Source organism: Bombina bombina, chromosome 3 (genome assembly GCF_027579735.1).
Source record: "Bombina bombina isolate aBomBom1 chromosome 3, aBomBom1.pri, whole genome shotgun sequence".
Lineage (NCBI taxonomy): Eukaryota > Metazoa > Chordata > Amphibia > Anura > Bombinatoridae > Bombina > Bombina bombina.
The window spans coordinates 1,139,710,089-1,139,735,087 of NC_069501.1; the positions used below are offsets into that span (position 1 = coordinate 1,139,710,089).

The 24,999-nt window shown below is 40.3% G+C and overlaps 1 protein-coding gene across 2 annotated transcripts in view; it reads right to left on the reverse strand.

The window, feature by feature from the left end:
* Nucleotides 1–24,999, reverse strand: part of IL17D (interleukin 17D) — a 56,947-nt gene that overhangs the window by 26,094 nt on the left and 5,854 nt on the right. For both annotated transcript variants that reach the window (XM_053705054.1, XM_053705053.1), the window contains exon 2: nucleotides 4,896–5,200. In XM_053705054.1, the coding sequence (XP_053561029.1) occupies nucleotides 4,896–5,200 (305 nt within the window). The remainder of the gene's footprint in view (nucleotides 1–4,895; nucleotides 5,201–24,999) is intronic.

Genomic DNA, 24,999 nt, shown 5'->3' on the forward strand with positions numbered 1-24,999 from the left:
GTTAGAACGTGATAGAGGTAACATGAAAGGGACATAAAAGTGAAAACTGAACTATAATGATTCAGACAGAACACGAGTGGCGCGTTAGCAGTTATGCACAAGCAATAAGGGTTTTTTTTCAGGTGTTTGCACTCATCGGGTTTTCCGCTCATATTACAAGATGAAAGTAAACATGATCGCTTGAGCGCAATTCAAGTAAACGTGCGTCGGGTTAGCGGGACCTTAGAGCTCTGGTTAACTGTTTCGAGAAACAAAAAAGTGTCACAAAACACATAAAAAATAGATTACAAAGTACAGTTACACTCATAATAACACTGTCTAATAAAAATATATTTTTTAAAAAGTTATAAAAACAAACATCAAAGGGCTTTAACATAGAGACACATACATATATATGTTTAAATATGTATATGTATGTATATATTTCTATATGTGTACATATGTATTTATATGTGTATAATATGTATTTACAGACAAATAAACACATAAACACATATGTACACATATAAGTGCATTGGAGCCCTCTGCAAGTAAGTGGATGAAAACATGTAAAAGCATATTTATGCAGTATTCATATTTAATAAAGTGTTATAGGAGTCTATTTAACGACAGTGCGGATCAGGTCCGACAGACCTTGCTGAATGCGGAGAGCAATACGCTCTCCGTATTCAGCATTGCACCAGCAGCTCTTGTGAGCTGCTTCTGCAACGCCGCCCCCTGCAGATTCCCAGCCAATCGGCCGCCAGCAGGGGGTGTCAATCAACTCGATCGTACTCGAATTGCGGCGATATCTGTCCGCCTGTTTAGAGCAGACGGACAGGTTATGGAGCAGCAGTCTTTAGACCGCTGCTTCATAACTGGTGTTTCTGGGGAGCCTGAAGGCTCGCCAGAAAAAACGGGGGTTCAAGCTCCGTACAGAGCTTGATAGATATGCCCCATAGTGTGTATTTACTGTAAATATTTCACATTCCAATGTTTAGAACATAGCAGATTATGTTCTATGTAATTATAAATAGATATTCCTATACATGTATATATCTTTATCTATATATAGTCATCTATATATAGCTATAGATATATATTTTAGCTAAATACCATCAGATACAGGTATATGTATGTATAAATATGTATTTATGAATAAATAGAAAATATGTAAAAAACACATGAATGTGAAATACTAATATTTTCATGTTGGGTTAGCGCACTTGAGAATATGCGATGGGGTTTGTGGGCGAGTAGGGTGTTTGTTTTCCCCCTCACTTTTTTTGCATCCTAACTTCCATGGGGGAATAGGTTATTGCGCACCTGATATTCTAAGTTCAGCTTTTAAGTGTGTCGAGTTAGCACACAGTTTAATTTTAACTCATAATACAAGTGCAACCCGATGCAAAAAACTTCTAGCAGAGTTAACGTGCAATTGGGAGTGACAAATAGTGCTCCACTTGTAATCTAGCCCTATGTTTGGCTTGCTCTCAGAAGTGCATTCCTTTTCCTTCACTAAATATATTTTATACACCTCCCTCTAATCATGGGTGTTGCCATTATAGGACATAGGTTACGCTGCAGGTATCTAAAGAAGAGTTGCTGCAAATGTGCAAACAGGTCAGCACTGGATTGTACTGAAAGATGTCAATATGGAGGAACCCATGAATAGCATGAGGAGGAATAGCCTCAATACTATGGGCAAGATTACATATGCGGCGTTGGGCGCAAAATTCATTGTTGCCTATTTTTAGTAGAATCTAGCGATCACATATTTGGCACTGCATACAAATTAGGCGCGTATATTTCACCCGTCTCCCACTGTTTCTACTCCTATTAACTAACATAGAACCAGTGTTGCAAGTCGGTATCACATATTCAGCGCAAGGACTTAAATGCCAAGAATGGAGAAATTTGACTCCATATTCCCCTCGCCACACATAGGCAGGCGCAGCAAGCCTTGCACTGAGTATGAAAGTACCATAACTCCCTAGAAGTCTTAACAAACACCTAACGCATGCACAATATTCACCCCTAATCCACCATCCCCCCCACCGCAATAACTAATAAAATGTATTAACCTCTAAACCGCCATCCCCCACAACGCAAAATACTATATAAACCTATTAACCTCTAAACCGCTATCCCCCACAACGCAAACTACCTAATGAACATATTAACACCTAAACTGCCAAACCCCACAACGCAAAGTACCTAATAAAAGTATTAAACCCTAATCCGCCAACCCCCCACAACGCAGTACATAATTACACTATTAACCCCTAAACCGCCAAATACCCAGAACACAAACAACAAATTAACCTATTAACCCCTAAACCGCCAACCCCCCACAATTAAAAGTATTAATCTAATATCTAAGCCCCCTAACCTAACACCCCCTAAATTAACCCCATTAAAATACACTAACATTAAATAACAAAATACTATCTACCTTAAAAATTATTTTAAAATGACCAAAAATAAAAAACCTAAATTACCTTAAAAAAACTAACATTACCCAACATAAAAAAATCCTCACATTACAGTAAAATAAAAAATCCTAACTACATTAAAATAAAAAAACCTAAGATTACAAAAAATAAAAAAGCTAAGATTATAGAAAATAACAAACTACATTATCCAACATAAAAAAAGTTATTCTTAATCTAATACCCCCTTAAAAACAAAAATGCCACCCCAAAAAAAAATCCCTAATCTAACAATAAACTACCAATAGCCCTTAAAAGGGCATTTTGTAGGGCATTGCCCTAAAGATAACAGTTCTTTGATTTGGACAGCCAATAGGATGTAAGCAGCTCTCATCCTACTGGCTGACTTAAAATGTTTAGCCAATTGGAATGCAAGGTACCCCAATATAAAAGGGGTACCTTGCATTCAAACTTTAGTGTGCGGCGTACGATCACATAAAAAGGACCTCCATGTTGGATGACCGCACCACTCGGATGAAGATGGTGCCGCGCTGAAAGAAGACCTTCGCCGCCTGGAAGAAGATGGATGTCCAGACTTCATCAATGGTGAGTACCTATTTGGGGGGTTGATGCTAATTTTTTTATTTTTTTTGGGGGGGGGGGGGTGTTTTTTTTAAGATCATGGCTGAGATCACATATACGGAAACCCGTGTCCCACCGTAAAGTCACCTCACACATCGGGGAATCACATAAACCGTACATAAACTGCCGTAAGTCGGATAAACTGGCAATGTGCGGAAATACAAATTCCTGGAGTCCCCAGTGACTTACGGCAGTTTAGAAACTGCCGGCGCATAATAAAAACACAAAAAAAATCCTACATCGCCCGTAAAAGTTTAACCCGCCTCTCAAAAATAAACCTCTATATCCGCCATCACCCCACATTGCAAATGCTAATAAATGTATTAACCCCTAATCCGCAATCACCCCACAATGCAAACCTAATTACACTATTAACCCCTAAACCGCCAACCCGCCACAACGCAAATATACCTTATTAACCTATCAACTCCTAAACCGCCATCCTCCCACAACGCAAATAACTAATTTAATCACTAAGCCCCCTAACCTAACACCCCCTAAATTAACCCCAATTCGGTAAACTAAAAAAAAACCAAGATAACATTAAATTAGTTTATTGCGTTGTGGGGGGTTGGTGGTTTAGGGGTTAATAGGTTAATTAGGTTTATTGCGTTGTGGGGGGTTAGCGGTTTAGGGGTTAATATCACTTTATTAGGCAGTTTGCAATGTGTGGGGATGGCGGATTAGGGGTTAATACATTCTTTAGGCAGTTTGCGATGTGGGGGGATGGCGGATTAGGGGTTAATACATTTTTTAGGTAGATTGCGATGTGGAGGTTGGTGGATTAGGGGTTAATAGATTTTATTTAGTTATTGCGGTGGGGGGATGACGGTTGACAGGTAGATATTGTGCGTGCATACGGAGCTTGAACCCCCGTGTTCCTGGTGAGCCTTCAGGCTCCCCAGAAACACCAGTTATGAAGCAGCGTCTAAATACCGCTGCTCCATAACCTATCTGCCTGCTCTGAGCTGGCGGACAGACATCGCCGCAATTCAACCCGATTGAGTACGATCGGGTTGATTGACACCCCCTGCTGGCGGCGTTAGGTGTTAGTTAGAACTTCCAGGGAGTTACGGTACTTATATATCCAGCGCAAGGCTTTAGGTGTTAGGTGTTTAGGTGTTAATACTTTTATTAGTTAGATTGCGATGTGGGGCGATGGTGGATATAGGGGTTAATTACTTTTATTAGTAATTGCGATGTGGGGGGATGGCGTATATAAGGGTTTTGACGTGTCGGTTTAATTTTTTTGAGGCGGGTTAGATTTTTACGTGTATTTTGCACTTTTTTGTTTTTAACTTAGACTTTGGCAGATGATATACTTCCGTAAGTCACTGGTGACGCAAGATATATGTATTTCCGCACATTTCTGAACGTCGCTGGTTTGTTCAACTTACAGCAATATATTATCTGCCGGCGCAGTTTATGTGATTCACCCGATGTGTGAGGTGAACTTTACAGGCGACGTGGGTTTCAGCAGTTGCGCTGAAACCTACGCAGCATATGTAATCTCGCCCTATACTTATAAAATGTATTAAGTGTTCATCATCCCTTTAAAATTGTGTGGTCTTTCTGATTTGTGATTTCATGTCCATTTAAACTACCTTAAGTTAAAGAATATTATATTGCACTCTAACTTGCATATAACAATTACACAGAACATTTTCTTGTGGTACTTTTATGTCCCTTTAACGTACAAAGAAAGAAAATATGAATTTTTTTACTCTTAAACAGTTTAAGATCAACATTTGCCTGTAAAGTGCCCTAGCTTATAAATACTGTGATTGACAAAGAATATAATTGCATAGAATTGACTATAAAAAAGAGGTTCTGCTCATTCACCTATAAGCCCAGGGAGAGATGCTGTGTATATTGACTGGCAAGCGTTGCTTGTTTTCCGTTAAACCTCGACCTCGGTTCCCTGCGGGGCAGCTGATGTTTAGTTTATCCAGTGGCTGCAACTGTAGCGTGTGGTGATAAGCGCTGAGCATACCTGCAGCCAGGCGCCCATACAACTGCTCCAGAAGCTCCTCTGGACGATCTGCGCATTTACTTGCTTTTGGTACAGGACGTTTAATTACTTTAGGGTCAGAGCTGACAAGTAGTAGACCCATAAGCAGAACTAAAGCTGCTCTCACCATCCAGACCTGTAAACAAGAAAACAGATACCATAAATAAATGTAAACATGGCTATGAATATATAGATTTTGCAGCAAAACCTTTTTGTTAATAGAATTTTTTTTCCAGCTCCACCCAGTTAAGATTTTGGTCTAAATAATATGTAGCAGGCACATTGGTCCCCACTCCAATTTATCTGAATTTCAGTTCAAAGTACCTTGCATGGATTCATGTAGGGTTTTCAAATTCCAAGCCATTATACAATCCATTTGAAATCCCTGGGGTAATACCACTTATCAGAAATGTTTCAAATGCATTGTGCCACAATAACACTGCTTGTACACTTGGAACAACTTGACAGTGGTAATCCTATCCATTATAAAGTAATTTCCTAGCAACATTTCTCTGGAGTTTTGGACAAATTGTACTGCCTTGGCTTGACCTATTTCAAGCACCATATCAGCTTTTGTGCAAGCTCGGTAAATAAACATTTTGTTTTATTTACTATTAGACCATGAAACTTGTATTTGAATTAAATATGATTATTAGAAAGTGTATTAATTGTAATTACCGTAAGTAGCTGAATGATAAAAAAATATTATTTGCACAAATGTCATAAACTGATATTGTTAAGTAAAAAAACACATTCAAACACATTAATCAATCAGCAATAGCAAAATAATTGTGGTAGTAAATCAGTAAACTATAAAGTGTTATTATACAATTTGAAACCTATTACCTAATAATAAAAAAAGAGTACAATAATAACTGTGTTATAATACTTGATTTATACAATGCAAAATATAGAGAAAATATTTGCAATTATTTTATAAAATATTGAGCAAAAACTTTTATTTACAGTGAGTTTATGTCAAGCTGAGCGCCTCTGGAAAAACGCTATTATTTTCAACAAGATGATGTTTCCGCCACTTTGCCGGAACGCTATTGGCTAAGAGTTGGAAACATCACCTCACTGAGAAAAAATATATTTTGCCGTGGGTGGCCGGAGGTGCTCAGCATGGCATAAGCTCACTGTAAATAAAGGTACTTTTAGCATGAAGTTTTTTATACTTCATGAGTGAAAGTCCCCTTTATTTATTGCGCTGGTAAATCCTAGCTTTCACCATTATGTATACTATAAATCTCACCGTTGTATGAAGTTAACTATAAGGAGATAACATGCTATATCTAGATACAAAAGTTAGTATTTCACAGCGCCAGAGTAAGACTATACAAGCTCCTCCTATAGGCGAGATCTATCAACCAGATCTCAAAGGGAAACTAAAAATATGCAAGAAGAGGAGCGCTAAAAAAAGCTAGAATAGCTAAGAAAGCTGAAGATAGGACATATACGGGTTAAAAAAGTTTCATTATGGTAACATTAAAAGTTAACAAAGTATATTCAACACAAAATGATTAACAATGATTAGTAACATAAGTGTCCACATTGTTCATATTTTCTTGGATTCATTTTGGACTAAGTTCCTTTAATGTGCCAGTGGAATAAATGTCCCAAAGATAAAAATATCCAAAAAATAGTGTTCCAAAAATATATCCAAATATATCCAAAAAGTGTAATATAATGTATATCCAACAGTGTATCCAACAAAAAGTTAAAAATTAAAAAATAAATGTTCAAAAAATTAAAATAGGTGTACACCAAAAAGTAATAAAAAAGTTAAGTGCAAAAAAAATAAAAATATATATATATATATATATACGTGAAAAAATGAGAAAAATTTAGAAAAAAGTGAGAAAAATATGAAAAAAGTTTATTTATATCCAATAGTGCGTTTTACAAAAGATGTCAATCTCTATTGAGTAATTCTTCAGAGAAGTCAATCCTTGATATAGTGTGTAGACAATCTCCTATAAAAGATAAATAACACAGTGCAATAATGCTAACAATATTCGTAAGGATAAGTATTATGCTTACCGAGATAAGAATATTAAAGAAAAAGAAAGAAAAAGAAGCACTGTTATGGCACACTAAATCTATAAGTAGATAAAATGTTCAATCTGAGATGGAGGAAGGGAAGACCGGAATAATGTATTAAAATGTAACTTTTATTAGAAAGTATCATATAAAGAAATACATGATGGGGGTGAAAGAACACACTACATTTAAAAGACAATTAACACACAAAAAACAACACAAACAACTGCTCCCTGTGCGTGTTGCCACTGACTATTAGATCTCCAAGGACGGCCTAAACTTGTAAGGGATACACATATCCTAAGTACCCGGATGATGATGACTTGGACAGGTAATGGGGAAATAATACCAATTATGACATTGTCATGAATTCTACAACCAGTACTTGAGCCCACCAGCTGGTACAAAGATAACTGTGCCTGTTTGTAAATACACTAAAAAGGGGGGGAGAGACGGTATATTTTAAGAACCTGAGCCGATAAACCGGATATATCTACGCGTTTCGGTCTTAAACAAGACCCAGTCTTGAAACAGGTCTTGTTTATTGTTTAAGGTATTGTTGAATACATTTCTGCACTTAGGGCTCGATGATCTAAGCCTCACCAGATCAAACTTAGTTTTTCTCGCCGACTCTCGCAGGGGCTGCCCTGATGGAATGATTTTAAAAAGGGGCAGTCCCTGTGAATGGCGAGATGGCTCCTATTGAAAGCAATGGAGCTTGCTGGATAGGGACACTGCGCTCCTTAGAGCAAAGTTAGCAGTGAGCAGGGGGTGCACCTTAACCCCTTAATGACCGCAGCACTTTTCCATTTTCTGTCCGTTTGGGACCAAGGCTATTTTTACATTTTTGCGGTGTTTGTGTTTAGCTGTAATTTTCCTCTTACTCATTTACTGTACCCACACATATTATATACCGTTTTTCTCGCCATTAAATTGACTTTCAAAAGATACCATAATTTTCATCATATCTTATAATTTACTATAAAAAACATTATAAAATATGAGGAAAAAATGGAAAAAAACACATTTTTTCTAACTTTGACCCCCAAAATCTGTTACACATCTACAACCACCAAAAAACACCCATGCTAAATAGTTTCTAAATTTTGTCCTGAGTTTAGAAATACCCAATGTTTACATGTTCTTTGCTTTTTTTGCAAGTTATAGGGCCATAAATACAAGTAGCACTTTGCTATTTCCAAACCACTTTTTTTCAAAATTAGCGCTAGTTACATTGGAACACTGATATCTGTCAGGAATACCTAAATATCCCTTGACATGTATATATTTTTTTTTAGAAGACATCCCAAAGTATTGATCTAGGCCCATTTTGGTATATTTCATGCCACCATTTCACCGCCAAATGCGATCAAATAAAATTTTTTTTTCACTTTTTCACAAATATTTTCACAAACTTTAGGTTTCTCACTGAAATTATTTACAAACAACTTATGCAATTATAGCATAAATGGTTGTAAATGCTTCTCTGGGATCCCCTTTGTTCAGAAATAGCAGACATATATGGCTTTGGCTTTGCTTTTTGGTAATTAGAAGGCTGCTAAATGCCCCTGCGCAAAATACGCGTATTATGCCCAGCAGTGAAGGGGTTAATTAGGGAGCATGTAGGGAGCTTCTAGGGTTAATTTTAGCTTTAGTGTAGTGTAGTAGACAACCCCAAGTATTGATATAGGCCCATTTTGGTATATTTCATGCCACCATTTCACCGCCAAATGCGATCAAATTAAAAAAAACGTTAATTTTTTCACAATTTTAGGTTTCTCACTGAAATTATTTACAAACAGCTTGTGCAATTATGGCACAAATGGTTGTAAATGCTTCTCTGGGATGCCCTTTGTTCAGAAATAGCAGACATATATGACTTTGGCGTTGCTTTTTGGTAATTAGAAAGTCGCTAAATGCTGCTGCGCATCACACGTGTATTATGGCTAGCAGTGAAGGGGTTAATTAGGTAGTGTGTAGGGAGCTTGCAGGGTTAATTTTAGCTTTAGTGTAGAGTTCAGCCTCCCACCTGACACATCCCACCCCCTGATCCCTCCCAAACAGCTCCCTTCCCTCCCCCACCCCACTATTGTCCCCGCCATCTTAAGTACTGGCAGAAAGTCTGCCAGTACTAAAATAAAAGATTTTTTTTTTTTTAAAAAGAAAAAAAAAAAAAGCATATTTACATATGCTGTGTTTAGGATCCCCCTTAGCCCCCAACCTCCCTGATCCCCCCCAAAACAGCTCTCTAAGCCTCCCCCTCTGCCTTATTGGGGGCCATCTTGGGTACTGGCAGCTGTCTGCCAGTACCCATTTTTCACAATCAAATATTTATTTAATTTTTATTTTTTGTTATTTCCCCCCACCCCCCCCCCCCCCCCACCAACCCCCACCACCTAAATACCGAATAAGGTGTTTTTTTTTTAAATTACTTGTCCCACTTTTATTTTGGGACACATTTTTTTCTGTAGTGCAGCGGTCCCCACCCGGTCCCTGCCCCGGCGCGCCCCCCGCGCGCGCCCCCACCTGCACGTGCGCGCGCCCCCGCGCGCGCCCGGACTTGCACGCCCACGATCCCGCCCCCCTCCACATGACAAGGGCCATCGATGGCCGCCACCCACCTCCCACACCGGCTCCCACCCACCAACGATACCGGCCATCGATGTCCGGTGCAGAGAGGGCCACAGAGTGGCTCTCTCTGCATCGGATGGCCATCTAAGGTTATTGCAGGATGCCTCCATATCGAGGCATCACTGCAATAACCGGAAAGCAGCTGGAAGCGAGCAGGATCGCTTCCAGCTGCTTTCCACACCGAGGACGTGCAGGGTACGTCCTCAGGCGTTAACTGCCTTTTTTCTGAGGACGTACCCTGCACGTCCTCGGTCATTAAGGGGTTAAAGGGGCACTGAACCCAAAATTTTTCTTTTGTGATTCAGATAGAGCATGCAATTTTAAGCAACTTTCTAATTGACTCCAATTGTCAAATTTTCTTCATTCTCTTGGTATCTTTATTTGAAATGCAAGAATGTAAATTTAGATGCCGGTCCATTTTTGGTGAACAAACTAGGTTGTTCTTGCTGATTGGTGGATAAATTCACCGACAAGTGCTTTCCATGGTTATGAACTAAAAAAATAGCTTAGATCCCTTCTTTTTCAAATAAAGAAAGCAAGAGAACGAATACAAATTGATAATAGGTGTAGATTAGAACGTTGCTTAAAATTGCATGCTCTATCTGAATTGTGAAAGAAAAAATTTGGGTTCAGTGTCCCTTTAAAAATTAAATCCTGCAGCGAATATAAATCACATTACGCTGCTTTCTGATTATAGCATCTTACATTTTTCTATATTTTCGCATGCACATCTTTTTTTTTCTATTAGGGTTATTATGTAGTATTATTATTTCTTTCATGTAATTGGCAAGAGTCCATGAGCTAGTGACATATGGGATATTCAATCCTACCAGGAGGGGCAAAGTTTACCAAACCTCAAATGCCTATAAATACACCCCTCACCACACCCACAATTCAGTTTTACAAACTTTGCCTCCTATGGAGGTGGTTAAGTAAGTTTGTGCTAAGATTTCTACGTTGATATGCGCTTCTCAGCATTTTGAAGCCCAATTCCTCTCAGAGTAGAGCGAATGTCAGAGGGATGTGAAGAGAGTATCACCTATTGAATGCAATGGTCTTCCTAACGGGGATCTATTTCATAGGTTCTCTGTTATCGGTCGTAGAGATTCATCTCCTACATCCTTTTTCAGATCGACAATATACTCTCATATACCATTACCTCTACTGATAACTGTTTCAGTACTGGTTTGGCTATCTGCTTTATGTGGATGGGTGTCTTTTCTGTAAGTATGTTTTTTTATTACTTAAGACACCCCAGCTATGGTTTGGCACGTTATGCATTTATATAAAGTTCTAAATATATGTATTGTACTTATATTTGCCATGAGTCAGGTTCATGTATTTCCTTGTGCAGACTGTCAGTTTCATATTTTGGGAAGATAAACATTTTAAGAAATATTTTTTTACCTAGGGTTTAGTCTTTTTTTTCAAAATTGACTACATTTTTCTTGCAGATTGCGGGCAGTATTAGGCCCACAGGTGCGCCAAATGCTAGACTTTATTGCGTCATTCTTGGCGCAAGAATTTTTTGGCGCAAAAGTACGTCCGTTGACACGAGTTCGTCATTTCCGGCTTGGTAGTTGACGCTGAGTTCCTTACACAGGGTTGCGTCGTTAGTGACACGAGTATGTCATTTCCGGATGTTGTTGGCCCCAAAAAAATTTCAGTTACTTTGTGCGTCATATTTGGCGCCAAATTTTTTCATTAATTTAATACCCCATTGCTATTTGCCTCTTGCCTTTTTCTATGTCAGAGGGCTATGCTATTTGCATTTTTTTCCCATTCCTGAAACTGTCATATAAGGAAATTGACAAATTGTGCTTTATATGTTGTTTTTTATTTTACATTTTGCAAGATGTCTCAATCTGATCCTGCCTCAGAAGTATCTGTTGGAACTTTGCTGCCTGATGTCGGTTCTACTAAAGCTAAGTGTATTATATTTCCAAATGTCATTTGTATTGGTTATCATGATAAACTTTTACATGCAGATTTTGGCCTCTAGTTATCAAGCCGTCAACTGCAAATACGCTGGCATTCCGCAGCGTATTTGTGGCGAGGCTGATTCGCCTTAGTTATCAAAGGCTAGAGACCGGCAAAAGTAGAATATAGTGACGTAAGCTACGATCCGCCGGTCTCAGTCCGACACAGATCGATTCTTATGTCACTACAGATGTTCCGAACGCAAGTTCGGCACACTCTGACTACTTTTGGTAGTTATCAAATAACTAGCAGGTACGCTCGCCACTATTCCGGCCCAGCGTACCTGGTTTTCAATCTGCCGCCCTGGAGGCGGTGGATCCCATAGGAATCAATGGGAGTCTGACAGCAGCGAAAGCTCATGTTCGCTGCTGCCCGATATCCCATTGATTTCTATGGGAGATGTCTGCACCTAACACCCTAACATGTACCCCGAGTCTAAACACCCCTAATCTGCCCCCCCTACACCGCCGCCACCTACTTTATACTTATTAACCCCTAAACCGCCACTCCCGGACCCCGCCACCCACCACTATAATAAACTTATTACCCCCTAAACCGCCGATCCCGGACCCCGCCGCCACCTACATTATACCTATTAACACCTAATCTGCAGCCCCCTATACCGCCGCCACCTATATTAAAGTTATTAACCCTATCCTGCGGATCCCAGACCACGCCGCAACTAAATACAGATGGCTCCACGTCGGCTGGATGGAAGATGGCTCCGCTCCACTCCGGATGATTGAAGATAGAAGACGCCGCTTGGATGAAGACATCGGTCGGATGGAGGACCTCTTCTGCCCCGCTTGGATGAAGAATTCAGCCCGGCTGGGTTAACACGACTCAAGGTAGGGTGATCTTCAGGGGGTTAGTGTTAGGTTTTTTTAATTTTCAAAAGAGCTTTATTTTGGTACTTTATGCATACACGTCATAGGTTAAATGTGCACATCATAAATTCAAGCTGTTACATTAAAATGCTTCATCACAATAAACCATTATAAAAACTGTAAAAAGGTGTGAGATATAGTCATGTACATTCACTTCATCACTTGAGGACACCTTCTAAATTCAGTGGCCTAGATTTGGAGTTCGGCGGTAGCCGTCAAAACCAGCGTTAGAGGCTCCTAACGCTGGTTTTGGCCGCCCGCTGGTATTTGGAGTCAGTGATTAAAGGGTCTAACGCTCACTTTCTGGCTAACGCCGGTTCATAAAGCTCTTAACTACTGTACCCTAAAGTACACTAACACCCATAAACTACCTATGTACCCCTAAACCGAGCTCCCCCCACATCGCCGCCACTCGATTAAAATATTTTAACCCCTAATCTGCCGACCGCCACCTACGTTATACTTATGTACCCCTAATCTGCTGCCCCTAACCCTGCCGAACCCTGTATTACATTTATTAACCCCTAACCTGCCCCCCACAACGTCGCCGCCAGCTACTTAAAATAATTAACCCCTAATCTGCCGACCGCAAAGCGCCGCCACCTACGTTATCCCTATGTACCCCTAATCTGCTGCCCCTAACACCGCCGACCCCTATATTATATTTATTAACCCCTAATCTGCCCCCCTCAACGTCGCCTCCACCTGCCTACACTTATTAACCCCTAATCTGCCGAGCGGACCGCACCGCTACTATAATAAAGTTATTAACCCCTAACCCGCCTCACTAACCCTATCATAAATAGTATTAACCCCTAATCTGCCCTCCCTAACATCGCTGACACCTACCTTCAATTATTAACCCCTAATCTGACGACCGGAGCTCATCGCTACTATAATAAATGGATTAACCCCTAAAGCTAAGTCTAACCCTAACACTAACACCCCCCTAACTTAAATATAATTTACATCTAACAAAATAAATTAACTCTTATTAAATAAATGATTCCTATTTAAAGCTAAATACTTACCTGTAAAATAAATCCTAATATAGCTACAATATAAATTATAATTATATTATAGCTATTTTAGGATTAATATTTATTTTACAGGCAACTTTGTAATTATTTTAACCAGGTACAATAGCTATTAAATAGTTAAGAACTATTTAATAGTTACCTAGTTAAAATAATAACAAATTTACCTGTAAAATAAATCCTAACCTAAGATATAATTAAACCTAACACTACCCTATCAATACATTAATTAAATAAACTACCTACAATTACCTACAATTAACCTAACACTACACTATCAATAAATTAATTAAACACAATTCCTACAAATAAATACAATTAAATAAACTAGCTAAAGTACAAAAAATAAAAAAGAACTAAGTTACAAAAAATAAAAAAATATTTACAAACATAAGAAAAATATTACAACAATTTTAAACTAATTACACCTACTCTAAGCCCCCTAATAAAATAACAAAGACCCCCAAAATAAAAAATTCCCTACCCTATTCTAAATTAAAAAAGTTACAAGCTCTTTTACCTTACCAGCCCTGAACAGGGCCCTTTGCGGGGCATGCCCCAAAGAATTCAGCTCTTTTGTCTGTAAAAAAAAACATACAATACCCCCCCCCCCCAACATTACAACCCACCACCCACATACCCCTAATCTAACCCAAACCCCCCTTAAAGAAACCTAACACTAAGCCCCTGAAGATCATCCTACCTTGTCTTCACCATACCAGGTTCACCGATCCGTCCTGGCTCCAACATCTTCATCCAACCCAAGCGGGGGTTGGCGATCCATCATCCGGTGGCTGAAGAGGTCCAGAAGAGGCTCCAAAGTCTTCCTCCTATCCGGCAAGAAGAGGACATCCGGACCGGCAAACATCTTCTCCAAGCGGCATCTTCGATCTTCTTCCATCCGGTGCGGAGCGGGTCCATCTTGAAGCAGGCGACGCGGATCCATCCTCTTCTTCCGTTGTCTCCCGACGAATGACGGTTCCTTTAAGGGACGTCATCCAAGATGGCGTCCCTCGAATTCCGATTGGCTGATAGGATTCTATCAGCCAATCGGAATTAAGGTAGGAATTTTCTGATTGGCTGATGGAATCAGCCAATCAGAATCAAGTTCAATCCGATTGGCTGATCCAATCAGCCAATCAGATTGAGCTCGCATTCTATTGGCTGTTCCGATCAGCCAATAGAATGCGAGCTCAATCTGATTGGCTGATTGGATCAGCCAATAGGATTGAACTTGATTCTGATTGGCTGATTCCATCAGCCAATCAGAATTTTCCTACCTTAATTCCGATTGGCTGATAGAATCCTATCAGCCAATCGGAATTCGAGGGACGCCATCTTGGATGACGTCCCTTAAAGGAACCGTCATTCGTCGGGAGACGCCGGAAGAAGAGGATGGATCCGCGTCGGCTGCTTCAAGATGGACCCGCTCCGCACCGGATGGAAGAAGATCGAAGATGCCGCTTGGAGAAGATGTTTGCCGGTCCGGATGTCCTCTTCTTGCCGGATAGGAGGAAGACTTTGGAGCCTCTTCTGGACCTCTTCAGCACCGGATGCCAGGACGGAGCCTAACGCAGCATTTGTTTGAACTCTCGATACCAGAGTTAAATTTATGGTGCGGCCAGAAAAAAGCCAGCGGAGCGTTAACAGCCCTTCTACCGCCGAACTCCAAATCTAGGCCAGTGTATGCTATAACTGTTCCCTTATATCTAGTTATGCAGACCACTCTTGGGTCCGAGATAGATACTTATAAGAACAGTATTGAGTATGTATAAAGATGTGAGGAGAAGCTGAGGGGTAAAGAAAATCAACAATTATAATATAACCGAAACAGGCTATTGGGTAACACAGAACTTATGTGCTTTAAGGCTATATCAGGCATGTATATTTCAAAACTGATTCCCGTATTTGCGGGAGCTTGATATGGAGTAATTGTAAATTACAGGGGGTAAATGAGTTACTAACAAATAATCATGGGAATATTATATAAAAACTGAGATCGGGGGACTAAAATGATATATCTTGTTTGCACGCTTAGATGAATGAATGTGCAGTTAGGGGGCATTAGTATGTGCATACTAAAATAGCTTAGGTCTTATAATTCAGATTAGCTCCTTTATATATATTTTAGGATGTATCTAGGTCACTCAGATACTAGCCCCTTGAATGCATAACACATAGACCCCTAGATAGCGTCATGATACAGACGGTATGTTTTATCAATGTATGTGAGTCATTAATCTTTTCCCACGTTGCACCACAAATTAAAAAAAAAAACATGCAACCAAGCAAACACACCTTGTCAAATAAATGTGCAACAATATTCTCAATACATTTCAGAAACTATCAACATAAAATTGAACACCTCCATCTTAGTTTTATTAACGTCCATTTAGCATGTTTTTTGGGTAGAGGTTCACCCTCATTCCCTAGGGCTTTGCTGGCTTACTCCATTCATTTAAGTAACAGACAGGCTTTTTAATGATAAAACTACTGCTAATTCATCCCCAGATCAGAGAGAGGGAGAGTGAGGATAATAAGGGGCATAGCTTAACTAAGGTTTAAATGTCAAACTTTTCAACAAATCATAAGAAAAAGTTAGTCATAGCTGCTATGAAGTTACCAGTGTCAATTTTATGTGGCATTAGCTGAAGGGATATGTTGCAGTGAAGGGCAAAACCGGCCACATGCTGATTGAGGGGAGCATCTGCCATCTACCCCTCTCCTTTCTTCGGGGTATCACCGCTTATGTGTGAGCAGGAGATGTTTTGCCAGGTACTGGCGTGAGATATGTTTGTGGGTCTCCTCACCATTTGGTCTGGTAGCTGCATTGCCGACATTAATAAGTTGCACAGTCCTGCCTTCCCATCTGCCGTGATGTATGTCATCCTCCTCTTGTTTGCCCGAGGGCGCGGGGCCTCCATCAGAGGCATCCCCTGAGGCTGGGCAGTGTGTTCGCTATGCTTCCCTGAAATGCCGGTAAGAGGAGGCAAAAGCTGTGGGAGAGGTTTTGCAATCAGCTCTCTTTGAATGTTGTTGCTGTACTCCATGCGGGCTCCCTGTAATGGCGGGTGGCCATGCTGGCTTTGTGGAGTACTTGTTTGGGTCGGTGGCACTATATCAAGCACGGTTTCTGTTTCTAGAGACTTGTGTGGGCTTATTTGTATGCGCTGTATCAGAAAGTCATATGGCGCACTATCCATCAAGTTTTGCATGAGTAGCTCAAATTTCCATAGGTGGCTGTCAGGCTGCTGCATATGTCTCACTTCTGCCATGTCTATTATATCAGACGTCTTCCGGGCGTAGCAGGGGAGAGAAGAGAGATGATCAATGGGCGCAGATGTTGCTGTCCCCCAGTATAACTTGCTTTCCCGTTTTTAGTATGCGGGGAAGAAATTTCAGCAAGTCAAAGTCTACCGACAGCGTTGATACCCCATTTCTTCTCAGGGGGGGAGGTGTATGCCTGACAATGGGCCGCCGCCCTAGGCCTTCTTTTTCTGATCTGAATCTCTGAGGTCATAAAAGCAAACAAGAATTTAAATGCCGGGTCACAATCAGTGACAGTGTGAAGCCTTAATGTAATATGATTTTTATCTTGCTGCTGTTAAAAATAATCGGCGGATTATCAGTTTTTCTGCCGGAGCATTCAGAAGATGCGTCCTCACCAGAACGCTGCACGGACACGCCCCCCCAGTGTTAAGTTTTTTTAAGGGGGGTTTGGGTGGGTTTTAGAGTAGGGGTGTGTGGGTGGTGGGTTGTAATGTTGGGGGGTTGTATTTTTTTTTTTTAAAAAAACGTTTTTATTAAGGTTTAAAAATAAGTAAGACAAGCAAGTTATTGTACAGAATGTCCAACCACAAACAAAATTAACAAATACAAAGTCCAAAAATAACACCATCAATTAATACAAATGTTGCTGGAAAATATGCAGAAGTATTACACAATGAACCTCAGTTTTTAATAGGAAGTGTCCTCTTAAAGCATGGTACTATATAAGGTAAAATTATTTCCCACAGTGAGCTAAAGAGGTCTATCTTGGGCCTCCTGGACTACATCATATACATAGTGGGGGACTTTGAAGAGGAAATAAAAATGACAAAATAGGCCACTCTTGGACCTAAGGCATTAACAATATTTGACACATAAACTGTATACCAGCTAGATGTCTTATGAGGCCACTCTTGGACCTCTCAACTATGAGCAATGAATAGTTATAGCTGGTAAATTGGGACAGAAGGAGACAACTCATGGATCTCGGGTGATGAACCTTGTTCTTCTTTTTGTTTAATTGCTAGGAAAATATTCAACCATAGATAACATATTTTGTTAGTTAATTAGTTATGCAACCAAGCAACTTACTATCCTATATAATAAAAGACAAGAGTTTGTCTGAAGCCGTCATGCGCAGTTCAGACAAATTCTTGCCGCGAGGACCCGGCAGCTCAGCTGTAACACAGAGGCGCGCGAGGACCCGGCAGCTCAGCTGTAACACAGAGGCGCGCGAGGACCCGGCAGCTCAGCTGTAACACAGAGGCGCGCGAGGAAGAGAGAGAGAGAGAAAGAGAGAGAGAAAGAGAGAGAGAAAGAGAGAGAGAAAGAGAGAGAGAAAGAGAGAGAGAAAGAGAGAGAGAAAGAGAGAGAGAAAGAGAGAGAGAAAGAGAGAGAGAGAGAAAGAGAGAGAAAGAGAGAGAAAGAGAGAGAGAGAGAGAGAGAGAGAGAGAGAATAACATAACACGGCCCGTGTCAACGGGCTTTAGGACTAGTACTTAATAAACTGGTATATTATGCAGTGTACCTATTCAAAAAACACACAATCAGATATTGACCCCTCTTGAATTCTTCTATATATGCCACATCTATTTTACTAGGCACATAGCTTTAAAAGTTGGAAGCCAAGAAAAAAGGCCAGTTTGTATACTATATATGAGGGATCTCGGTCAGGATCATCCTTGTGTCCATAAGTCTAATAGAATGTTACCTCTGCCATTTACAAATATCAGCTTATTCCCCAACTTCGAGAAAGTGAACATGCCTCTACTGTCTCGGCCGCTGACAGTTCAGCATTGGGAGTATGATACATAGGGTTAAAGATATCAAATAAAGGATGGCTACAAGGTTATGGCAAGTAAAATTATGATAAAGGCATAATTAAAATGAGGGAACAAGGAGTGTGGAATAGCCCCTGGTCCCCCATACTGGTTCTACCCACTACAGAGGGACCATATGCATGAGTGTAGTGTCTGAGATGAACCTCTGTGACATCAAATAGCATAGCTAAGTGAAAGCATCATGTGCCTATGTTGATGTTATGCCCTGAAAGGAAATAACAGTGATTACATTTGCAATAGATATAGAACATAGAGGGCTATACATATTTTTAACCTATTAGGGACTGTTTGCTTTAGGTTCCAGCTGCCCAGTTAAACATATAAGCCCTAAACATCAGGATAAGTAGATAACAGGTACCTAACAAATAAAATTGTATATCTTACAAGCACATATACACCCCTTCTCAACTTTTCTTTTTGCAAATGATAGAAGGGAACAATAGAGAACCTTACAAGGGGAGTTAAAGCTGCCATGTAAGTAGTACACACAGTTTAAATGATTAAGGCAACAAGCCATATGCCAAAAGAATGTACAGGGAGAGGGAAGCATATAAACACGAACTGAGAATCTAAGAAATAACACCCATCTGAGATAGTTTGTAATATTCGCTGTAGTGCTCAAGCAATTACCCCCAAACTTCAGGTTTTAATGCCGTCATTAGGATTCTAGTATGCTTGAGTTATACCGGCATAGAGACATTAATTATAAAGAAAAAAAACAGTCCCATTGTTCATCTGGAAATGGCTTACATGGTATTAAAGTGTCTCTGTACAGTCTCTCACTTCTCTGCTGCCCATGTGGGCTCTCTGCCTTCATCCTATGCCGGAACGCTGTGTCAGACTGATTCCAGCAGCGGTGCATCTCAAGATCAGGGCAAGCTGATGTCTCTGCTTGTAGTTCAGGGTCTCCACGTGTACCACCTCACGGCCTGCTGTACACTCTCCCTTTTGTATCGGGTAGGCTGAAATTAGTTTGTAAAGCTCCTTTACCTGCAGGCTAAAAGGATTAGCTGCTGCAGCGCCAACCGCGACCCCAGCACTTCTCGGCTCAGCTCGCTGTTTTTGCCACCTTCAATGTTCCCCCCGGACGCCTCCTGAGGGTCCGGCACCGGGAATTGCAGGTATGTTGGACCATGAGAAGGATCAGCAGAGGCTTTTGGGGGAGGTAAAATTGGGACTGCAGAGATGTTATGTCCCTGTCGCCTGACACCCGCAGTTAAATTGAGATATGTACCTTCAATCGGGCTCTGGTAAGAGACGGCTAGTGTTGCGTCAGCCCAGCAGTCCGTTCGGGCCCTCCGCACAGAGTAAGTCACAGTTAAGTTCCAAGCGTCTGAGTCCTGAGTTGGTGAGGGCAGGTTTACTATATCACTCTCCACAGCGGCAATGATCTGTGCAGAATGTCGAAATTCTCCTGTATCTGCATAGATGGTAGCTTGCGAGTCGGAGGAAGTTGCTGCTTCAACGGCCCGTCTATTTGGTGAGCAATGTACAATCAGAGGCTCGGACAATGGCTGAGATCTGCGAATAAAAGGTTTGCAGGTTTCTTTCAGAGAGTCCCATTCCGCTAATAGTGCTGCCTGAAGTTTCACAAAATGGGCATCTAAAAGTGCTCCGACCACTTGTAAGCAAAGTTCGGTCCCCGCCATTTTGGATAGGCCGCATGCCGAGCTAATATATGTCAGATGGTTTACAAGGTGTTCTAATAGGGGTATGAGTAGCGTAGCTCTGTAAAAAAGTTCACGTTTTGGTGTAGGGAAAGATTGCAATCCAGTAGGGAATTCTTTACCCAGATAACCGGGGGGGGGGGGGGGGGCTGAGGGCCAGAGGCCTCAGCGGTCCAGATAAGCTCTCCAGAGTCATTAAGTCAGCAAGTGTGATATATTTCAGATCAGCAGATTATACTGCAGACAGAGATAATAATGCTTTTCTTAGATGCTGCAATTGTCTGTGGATAATCGGCGGATTGCACAGACCATCTCCTGGAGCTCCTGATAACACGTCCCCCCTGTATTTTTTTTTACAGGTAAAAGAGCTGATTACTTTGGGGCAATGCCCCGCAAAAAGCCCTTTTAAGGGCTGGTAAAAGAGCTGATTACTTTGTAATTTAGTATAGGGTAGGGCATTTTATTATTTTGGAGGGCTTTTTTATTTTATTAGGGGGCTTACATTAGGTGTAATTAGTTGAAAGTTCTTGTAATTTTTTATTATTTTCTGTAATTTAGTGGGTTTTTTTTGTACTATAGTTTAGTTTATTTAATTGTATTTAATTTTAGGTAATTGTAGGTAATTTTTTAAATTAATTTAATGATAGTGTAGTGTTAGGTGTATTTGTAACTTAGGTTAGGTTTTATTTTACAGGTAATTTTGTAGTTATTTTAACTAGGTAGCTATTAAATAGTTAATAACTATTTAATAGCTATGGTACCTAGATAAAATAAATACAAAGTTGCCTGTAAAATAAATATAAATCCTAAAATAGCTACAATATAATTATTAGTTATATTGTAGCTATCTTATGGTTTATTTTACAGGTAAGTATTTAGTTTTAAATAGGAATAATTTAGTTAATAATTGTAATATGTATTTAGATTTATTTAAATAATATTTAAGTTAGGGGGGTGTTAGTGTTAGTGTTAGACTTAGGTTTAGGGGTTAATAAGTTTAATATAGGTGGCGGCGGGGTCCGAGAGCAGCGGTTTAGGGGTTAAACATTTAATTTAGTTGCGGCAGGGTCCGGGAGCGGTGGTTTAGGGGTTAAACATTTAATTTATTTGCGGGGGGGTCCGGGATCCACAGGATAGGGGTTAATAACTTTAATATAGGTGGCGACGGTATAGGGGCGGCAGATTAGGTGTTAATAGGTATAATGTAGGTGGCGGCAGGGTCCGGGAACGGTGGTTTAGGGGGTAAAACAGTATAGTATAGTGTGGGTGCTTAGTGACAGGCTAGCAAGAAAGCTGTGAAGAAGCTGATGAGCAGCGAGATCGATGACTGTTAGTTAACAACAGTCCGCTGCTCATCGCTCCGTACTTGGTGCACGGCTTCTTGACAGCTTTCTTGATAACTTTGGCGAACGTATTCAGGTCCGCGGCGGCGATGGTAGGCAAGCTTAGGCGAGCGTATTGGGCCGGCGAATGCAGGTAAGTAGACGGCTTGATAACTAGAGGCTATAGTGTCCATCAGTAAATAGTACATTGCCTGTTGTTGTTCCTTCAACTTTTAAATGTACATGTTATACCTATGAAATTTAAAGAATTTGTTACTGATTCTGCCTTCTAATTTATATAAAGGTCTTTTAAAACCTATAAGGTTGATGAAATTTCAAATGACCGACAACATAATGAATTATCCTCCTCTGATGAGGATCTATCTGATTCAGAAGATCCTTCCTCAGATATTGACACTAACAAATCTACTTATTTATTTAATATGAAGTATTTTTGTTCTTTGTTAAAGAAGTGTTAATTATTTTGGATATCGTGGAAACTAGTCCTCTTGATATTAGAACTAGTAAATTCAGTTTTAAACCTCCTGTGGTTACTCCAGAGGTTTTTTCCTGTTCCTGATGCTATTTCTGATATGATTTCTAAGGAATGGAATAAGCCGGGTACTTCTTTTATTCCTTTTTCAAGGTTTAAAAATTGTATCCTTTTACCAGCAATTTCTATAGAGTTTTGGGAAAAGATCCTCAAAGTTGATGAGGCTATTTCTACTCTTGCTGAACGTACCTCTATTCCTATAGAAGATAGTACTTAAGTTCCTTTAGATAGGAAACTTGAATCTTATTGAATCTTATCTAAGGAAAGCTTATTTATTTTCAGGTCGCCTCAGGCCTGCAATTTCTTTGGCTGATGTTGCAGCTGCATCAACATTTTTGTTGGAGAATTAGCGCAACAAGAATTGGATTCTGATGTATCTAGCATTGTTCCCTTACTGCAACATACTAATCAGTTCTGATGCCATTTTTTTATATCATCAAGATTGATGCTAGATCTATGTCTTTAGCTATTTTTAGCTAGAAGAGTTTTGAGGCTTAAATCTTGGAATGCTGATATGACTTTTTAAGTCTAGATTGCTATCTCTTTCTTTCCAATGTAATAAGAGACCTAAGGGTAAATATAGGGCTTCTAACCATTTTTCGTTCTTTTTGTCAATAAGGAACAAAAAATCTAATCCTTCCCTATGGAATCTGTTTCCAATTGGAAACCTTCATTAATTGGAATAAATTCAACCCATTTAAGAAACCAAAAGCCAGCCCCTAAGTCCGCATGAAGGTGCGACTCTCATTCCAGCACAGCTGGTAGGGGGTAGATTAAGGTTTTTTTCAAGGATGTTTGGATAACTTCTATCCAAAATCAATGGTTTCAGAGAATTGTCTCTCAGGGGTATCGAATAGGATTCTGAGTAAATCCTCCTGTGAGTAGATTTTTTTCTCTCACGCATCCCAGCAAATCCAGTTAAAGCTCAGGCTTTCCTGAAGTGTGTTTCAGACCTGGAGTTCAGGGTTAGTCATGCCAGTTCCTTTTCAGGAACAAGGTCTGGGGTTTTATTCAAATCTATTCATTGTCCCAAAGAAGGAAATTTCATTCAGACCAATTCTGGTTCTGAAAATTTTGAATCGTTATGTAAGAGTGCCAATTTTCGAATGGTGACTTTAAGGACTGTTCTGCCTTTTATTCAGCAAGGACATTTTAGGTCCACAATGAACTTGCAGGATGTATACCTTCATATTCCGATTCATTCAGATCATTATCAGTTCCAGAGATTCTCTTTTCTAGACAAGCATTATCAATTCGTTGCTCTTCCATTTGGACTAGCAACCACTCAAAAAATCTTTTTTAAAGGTTCTAGGTGCCCTGCTTTATGGAAACCAGAGAGCAGGGTATTGCGGTGTTTCCTTATTTGGACGATTTCTTGGTACTAGCTCAGTCTTTACATTCTGCAGAATCTCACACGAATCAACTAGTGTTGTTTCTTCGAAAACATGGTTGGAGGATCAATTTACCAAAAAGTTTCTTGATTCCTCAGTCAAGGGTCACCTTTTTTTAGGTTTCCAGATAGATTCAGTGTCCATGACTCTGTCTCTAACAGACAAGAGACGTTTGAAAGTGGTTGCAGCCTGTCGGCACCTTCAGTCTCAGTCATTCCCTTCAGTGGTTATGTGCATGGAACATTTAGGTCTCATGACTGCAGCATCGGACGTGATTCCCTTTGCTCATTTTCACATGAGACCTCTCCAGCTTTGTTTGCTGAATCCATGGTGCAGGGATTATACAAAGATATCACAATTAATATCCTTAAATCCCAATGTTTGACACTCTCTGACGTGGTGGTTAAATCACCAGCGTTTACTTCAAGGGGCTTCTTTGTTCAGCTAACCTGGACTATGATCACTACAGATGCAAGTCTTTCAGGTTGGGGAGCTGTTTGGGGATCTCTGTCAGCACAAGGGGTTTGGAAATCTCAAGAGGCGAGATTACCAATCAATATTTTAGTACTCCGTGCAATTCTCAGAGCTCTTCAGTTTTTGCCTCTGTTGAAGAGAGAACAGACAATATCACAAACAGTGGCATTTGTCAATCAGCAGGGTGGGACTCACAGTCCACAAGCTATAGAAGAAGCATCTCGGATACTTGCTTGGGCGGAATCCAGCTCCTGTCTAAATTCTGTGGTGCATATCCCAGGTATAGATATTGGGAGGCGGATTATCTCAGCCGTCAGACTTTACATCCGGGGGAATGGTCCCTCCATCCAGATGGTTTTCTAAGATTGTTCAGATATGGGGTCTTCTAGAGATAGATCTGATGGCCTCTCATCTAAACAAGAGACTTCCCAGATGCCTGTCCAGGTCCAGGGATTTTCAGGCAGAAGCAGTGGTGCGCCGACACTTCCTTGGTGTTATCAACCTGCTTATATTTTCCTGCCTCTAGTTCTTCCAAGAGTGATTTCCAAAATCATCATGGAACAATCGTTTGTGTTGCTGGTGGCTCCAGCATGGCCTCACAGGTTTTGGTATGCGGGTCTTGTTCGGATATCCAGCTGCCATCCTTGGCCACTTCCGTTAAGGCCGGGCCTACTGTCTCAAGGTCCGTTTTCCATCAGGTTCTCAAATCATTAATTTGAAGGTATGGAAATTGATTGCTTAGTGGTTAGTCATAGAGGTTGATTAATACTATGTTACAAGCTCGTAAATCTGTCTCTAGAAAGATTTATTATCGAGTTTGGAAGACTTACATTTCATGGTGT